Below are 5,704 nucleotides of genomic sequence, written 5' to 3' on the forward strand. Positions count from 1 at the left end.
ATATATATATATAAGCAAATAATTTTTAGCCTGATGAAGCAGAAAATATTGTGATCTGCTGCCTTATGCTTCCATGTGAAAACTTATTTTTGGGAGGGCAGATTTCATCTCAGCTAAATAACATTTTCACCGTAAATTAGTCGAGCAAATTGAAAAAGTGACGCGACGTTACCTGAGGACCATGAGGTTCTGAACCATCTCTTTTCCCAGGTAGTGATCTATGCGGTAGATCTGGTCTTCCTTGAACAGGTTGGAGAGGTGGGCTGAAAGCTCCTGGGAGCTCTGGAGGTCATGACCAAACGGCTTCTCAAAGATGACCCTGTTCCAGCCTCTGCTGTGAACAAACCAGATTAGAAAAAGTAAGCAAAAAAAAAGAAAAAAAAAAGAAAAGAAGAGAGAACGTGCAACGCTGTTTTTCAGGACGGGAAATGTACTGACTTGCAACTCATGCAGTGGTTTCTGATGTTTGTGCTGACATGGTGGTAGACAGTAGGGGGCAGCGCCAGATAGAAGAGACGGTTGGCGGTTTCTCCTCCAGGCAGAAATGACAGATGGCTGTTGAGTCGTTCAAAGGAGCTGCCAACGTCATAGCGACCACTCAGATAGGAGTTCCTCTTGAAGAAGGCTGATAGACTGTCCAGCTCCTCTTCAGTGACCTACCGAAGAAACCTAAAAGTTATCCCTGAAAACACTGAATATGCCTAAAAAGTATTCCCACCCCTCGATCTTCACGTTTTGTCTCTCTGCAACCACAAACGTCAGTGCGTTTATGTGACATTTAAAGACTAAATTGTTGTCTATCCATTTTTAATTATCACTTTGTCCATGAGGGGTCACAGTTCGACTGGTGTCTGTCTTCATCAGCCGTTGGGCGAGAACTTTGGTACACCCTGGACTGTGACTAGTCCATCACGGAGTGAAGCGGAGACACACACAGGCTCAGACTTAAGTCTAATTTAAAATGGCCAGACGAGTTAACATGAATGTTTTTGACTGTGGGAGATGAAAGCAGGAGAAAAAAAACAAACACACATGCAAGGGAGAACAAGCTGCATGCAAAAAGGCCCAGGCCAGAACCTGGGTCTCTCTTACACACAGTGTTAGTTCAGCAGTGATACAAACAATCTTACATCCTAAAAATAATATGTTGTTTTTATTTATTTATTTATTTATTTATTTTATAAATAAAAAAAGTGCTTGGTGTTTTTAGAATCAGCCACCTGAAAATTGGGAAATCATATGTCCATGTCTCTGCCAGCACTGGACATTGGTGGAAAGCATCTATTAACAGGAATGTTAAATATTTATTAAGATTTTGGTCTGTACTTTGACTGATCCATTTGAACATATGAACATGCTTTGACATAAACCTTTTCATTGTACCTCTGCGTTAATATTTAGTGTTGATTTAGTGCTGGAAGGTGAATGCATGCTCCAGTCTCAAATATTTTTCCACCTCCAACAGGTTTTCCTGTTGGATTATTTGGCTTAATTCATTTCTGATCAATATTGAGAATTTTTGGCATCTTCCGACAGCAGCACTTTCCTCCATGTTTGCCACACTTTTCAGATTTTCATTAGAAAAATCTTTAGATATTACAGCATAGTACTACTACTGTGTGCTGGTCCAAGTTTGTTGGATCGTAAACAAAAAACTTCTAGGGGTGTGAATACTTTTACAAGGCACTGTCACCTGTAAGAGTGTCTCAACAAAGATGAATAAATACCTTCATATGAGGAAGACATGCCGCCTTAATTTTCTCTACAGTCAGGTCAGAGCGGGCAAATCCCACAATGTAGATGTCCTCTGGGAGCAGGCCATCTTTGAATAACCACCTGAACAACAGGCAGAGTCAATCCAAAGCAGCCATGTGGAACGCTTTGTCCAAGGGTCAAACTCTGAGGTAAACAACTTTCAAGCAGCTCTGCAAGTCAGGTAGGATGTGAGCTGCAGGTTTTCACTCACCACAAAGTCGGGTAGATCTTCTTCTTGGCAAGATCTCCCTGTGCAAACAGTACATATAGTAGCTTTAGTCAAAAGTCTCAGCAGCTTTTACAATCGGGCACAAAGCAATCAATCATGAGTCCAAAGTAGAGATAAGAGCTGGAAAAAAAAAAAAACAGTCAAAGTCTAGGAGAAAGAAAGAAAAATGTGTTTTGATAAGAAAAAAAGAAAAAAGAAAAAATGTGTTTGACATTTTAACTATCTTCAATTTCCTGACGGTTTTCAGTCTCTCTTTGTACTCATTCATGTTGCAAAATTTACATGTTTTTTCATCTGCTCATTCTCTCATTAGCACAACTTTGTCTTCCAGCACGGTTACAATTTGTTCAAATCCTCAATAGATCTGGCTAAGGACAGTCAAATTATTGTCAGGTTTTACTCACAGACGCCCCCAGGATGATAAATGTGTGTGTGCTGGAATGACTCGACTGCTTGTCTCCATAAAGCTCCTTCCTGAGCTCTCCGAACACCTCCGACCGAGTTAAGGGCTCCATAGTCCTCTCCTGAGCAGCCTGCAGTGACCCCCCCAAGTAAATCACAGACCGACCTGCTGAGTTTTACTTTTTCACTGTGGCCTTGACAATCTCCGCAACTCTGTGCTGCCACCTATTGCTGCAGAAGGAAATGCATACCTGCTGAAATGTGTGTCATTTCTTATGGCATGAATTTTTTAGGACACATTCTGTTCTCCGCTTCCTTTCGTTTGAAGGAATCTTTACACTACTTCACATCCAGTTTGGTGATCTTGTGCATTCTGCTGAACTCACATTGCAGGTTTTGTCGGACAAGACAAAAGCCGTTTTCTGGAATGTGTATCTCCAGAGCCACTCCCTAGATAAACTTTCAGAAGACATAAATCGGCGCTTCTGAGAAGCTATACGTGCTACATAGAAGGAAAACTTCTTGTCAGCATGAAAAGACATTCTTAACACAAAATCTTTAGGTTTTGGTTTAATATCTGTATCAATCATATACATTTAGTTTATCCTTCAGCATACAAAATATCAGACAATTTTCCCAGATTTTGTGCAAGTATGGTAAACAGTCAACAGACCAATTTCACTAGAAAGACATATATTCAAAAATGTGCCTTTGGAAATTGTTTCCTAGATGGTTAACAGAAAATAACTTATTTATAATAAAAAGTTATTTATAAAACATCATAAAATCATAAAAAATATTTTTAAAAAAACTAACATTCCATCCTCTTGAGATAAAATATTTCCACATTCATCACCGGACACAACAAAAATCACAATCGCATACGGTTCTCTTTTTTTTTTTTCATATTAGAGTGTAAAACAAGCGAATTAAAGTCATTGCAGTTCGGAGCCTTTTTAAAGCTGCCACTGCTAAATGCAAAGTTCACACATGTCCAAAGATCCCCAAACCACAGTAAGAAGAGTTTCCTGAGTGTCATCCATAAATAAAATAAAAATAGTTATACCCAATTGAGGGTTTTCTGTGTTTTTTCCTAAGCCAGGCATCGTCTCTGTATTGTCCTCCATCTTTTCCTGGTCACCAGTATGGCCACTTGCCCAAAGCTTTCCAGCATGTCCGTTTGGATCTGCAATGCTTCAGCTCTGAGCTGCTGAGTCTGATAACAGGGAGGGGACCAGAGGTCACCTAATGGGCAGACTGAGGGGTCAAGAGAAACTCCATTGCTGGAAGGGATCTGCAGCATTACAGTGGTCCATCTGAACCTGACCCCCTCTCAGCTGTAGGCACCTCCCACTGCTGGGATTCTTCAGAAGACTTTCCTGAAACAAAACAATAAGAAAAAAAGCCACATGAAAGCTCAGCTAAGTGGAATTAAGGCACTGAACAATTGTGTTTATTCAATATATGCAAAAACAGATTTGACATTCTGTTCTCCTTTTCATTAGAAACCCCTGGCACCTTATGCTGCAGCTAGTGAGACTAGCTTAGCATGCACACACTTCTGGGGCTAGGTAGACAACTAATTATTTCGCCATTTTTCTTAAAGGGTACGGAAGTTAAGACCTAAAGCTTTTCTGGTTGTAACTGTTGCGCCATGTTTTTCTGAGAGACGTTGCTAAACAGCTGCTGTCTGGGCTGTACCAGCAGAGGAATGAAATCCGTCTGGATGAGCCCAAGACTGCAAACCTTTGATGGCTGCTTACAGCCATCGTCTAGAGGAAAGTCGTGTAGACTGGTTTTCTAATGTAGAAAAAGAGAAAATCTTTACAGCATTGCACAAAAAAATGTTGGTTTCTGCAGATAGTTTTACTGATTTTTGATAACATTTAAAGTGTAACGTGCATCTAGGACTGCAGGGAATAGTTGAGGGCTTTGCAGATGTAAGCGAAAGATGCTACTTGTTCTGCTTACTGTCTGTCTAGGAAAACCAAAAATAAATGACATCAGTGCAGGGACATTCTGCAAATCAAGAGTAAACTGAGCTGTAAATGTTTCTAATGTTTCCTTATAAATGCTTCCTGAATACATTTAAAAAATTGAGACATAAAATATTATAGTAAATGTAAGAGTTCATTAAATGTCTGAATATTGTGAACGTTTCCCCATTTCACATTTTATCAGAGCATCATTTTAAACAATTTTGAATAAATTAGGTAAAAAGAGACCTTATAAAAGTTAAAGCTCCATTTGAACAAACCTTATTTTACAAAGCACATAGATGTAAATGTTTGTTGCTGCCCATAACGGTACCCGTGTTGAAGTAAGGATGAGAAGCCTCGCTCACCTCTGTAAAGACCCATTCCTGCTGAGGTGACAAACTGGTCCCCCTCCCCTTCAGCTTGCACAACTCTATCTTCACTGGCTCTGACTGATCGTTGGCATGGAGACACAGCTGCTTCCCGATGTTGTGACGCAGCTCTTTGTGGGACGAATACTCAAAGTACTGCAAATACAATCATCTAGTTAGAACCGACCAAAATAGATAACATCTGATCATCTTCCAATCTTTTTTTTTTCTTTTTTCTCCATTTCCTGCTAGTAAATGCGAGATCCTGTACCTGGTTTCCTCCCATGTTGTGACACGGGTACATGATCACAGCTTTACCCCCCTGGTTGTTCTCGCCAACATCCAGGCAGGTTTTAGATCCAGAGTTTCTGATCTATGACAAACATGGACACGAATCGAGGAGAACGCAAACTGAGCAGTGCGTCTAACATAGTTCATCACATTGTTTGTGTTCAGAAAAATCGACTCACTGATCCGAATTTTTCTGGCTTTAGGTCAGGAATGAAGATTTCTGGGTAGATGGTGTTCAAGTACCAGGTGAAGTTCTTGCAGTGAAGCCTGTTCCTCAGGTTGAGGCGATCAGAGATGTCTCCATATTTATTCTATTGTAAAACAACAACAAAAAAACTGGTTAGCGGTCAAAACATGACAAGTCGTATTGGAGCTAGATGGTGGAGAGGAATTAGAAGACAGACCTCACTGGCCATCACTGCAGCGTTTTTGTTGCGCCGATAGAAGATCTTCTTGAAATCATCCATCCAGACTTCGGCCAGGCGCACCTGGTTGCGAGTGATGACCTCGGTGCCCTTGGGGAAGGTGTGCGGACTTTTGGTGCGGAAAACGTGGCCCACCACCGAGCAGGGAATGATCTCCAGCTGACCCCCGCACTGCCACACCTTCACACATAAATGTTTGCAGAAAATGTCAAGGTAACTTAATGATTAATGTGAGAGAGGAAGGACGAGGGGGGG

The 5,704-nt window shown here is 40.9% G+C and overlaps 2 protein-coding genes across 3 annotated transcripts; both read right to left on the bottom strand.

The window, feature by feature from the left end:
- Window positions 1-158: 158 nt before the first annotated feature.
- Window positions 159-2,620, bottom strand: LOC106943930 (glucose-6-phosphate 1-dehydrogenase-like). Of its 2 annotated transcripts, none has more exons than XM_015027225.1 (5): window positions 2,389-2,620; window positions 1,967-2,004; window positions 1,728-1,836; window positions 439-656; window positions 159-334 (listed from the first exon to the last, which is right to left on the bottom strand). In XM_015027225.1, exons 1-5 carry the CDS (start codon window positions 2,497-2,499, stop codon window positions 169-171), a joined length of 642 nt encoding a protein of 213 aa, XP_014882711.1. In that variant the 5' UTR covers window positions 2,500-2,620; the 3' UTR covers window positions 159-168. The 2 variants fall into 2 exon arrangements, with proteins under 2 accessions (XP_014882711.1, XP_014882712.1); XM_015027226.1 differs by having other exon boundaries at window positions 159-331; window positions 2,389-2,616.
- Window positions 2,621-3,278: 658 nt separating this feature from the next.
- Window positions 3,279-5,638, bottom strand: LOC106943929 (polypeptide N-acetylgalactosaminyltransferase 6-like; the record flags this gene model as incomplete). The annotated part of the gene is made up of 5 exons (XM_015027224.1): window positions 3,279-3,765; window positions 4,731-4,889; window positions 5,005-5,106; window positions 5,204-5,335; window positions 5,429-5,638. Coding segments are annotated over 5 exons (717 nt in total), but the record flags the coding sequence as incomplete, so codon positions are not given.
- Between the last annotated feature and the right edge of the window lie 66 nt (window positions 5,639-5,704).

This window comes from Poecilia latipinna, unplaced genomic scaffold, assembly GCF_001443285.1.
Source record: "Poecilia latipinna isolate Pla-1442-1.1 unplaced genomic scaffold, P_latipinna-1.0 Scaffold6418, whole genome shotgun sequence".
NCBI classification, from domain to species: Eukaryota; Metazoa; Chordata; class Actinopteri; order Cyprinodontiformes; family Poeciliidae; genus Poecilia; species Poecilia latipinna.

Excerpts from the sequence above, each read along its gene's own strand:
- LOC106943930 (XM_015027225.1), bottom strand. The coding sequence starts at position 2,499 with ATGGAGCCCTTAACTCGGTCGGAGGTGTTCGGAGAGCTCAGGAAGGAG. Across the intron at positions 2,005-2,388 it reads TTATCATCCTGGGGGCGTCT|GGAGATCTTGCCAAGAAGAA; the intron begins GTGAGTAAAACC and ends CTGTTTGCACAG. Across the intron at positions 335-438 it reads AACCACTGCATGAGTTGCAA|CAGAGGCTGGAACAGGGTCA; the intron begins GTCAGTACATTT and ends GTTTGTTCACAG.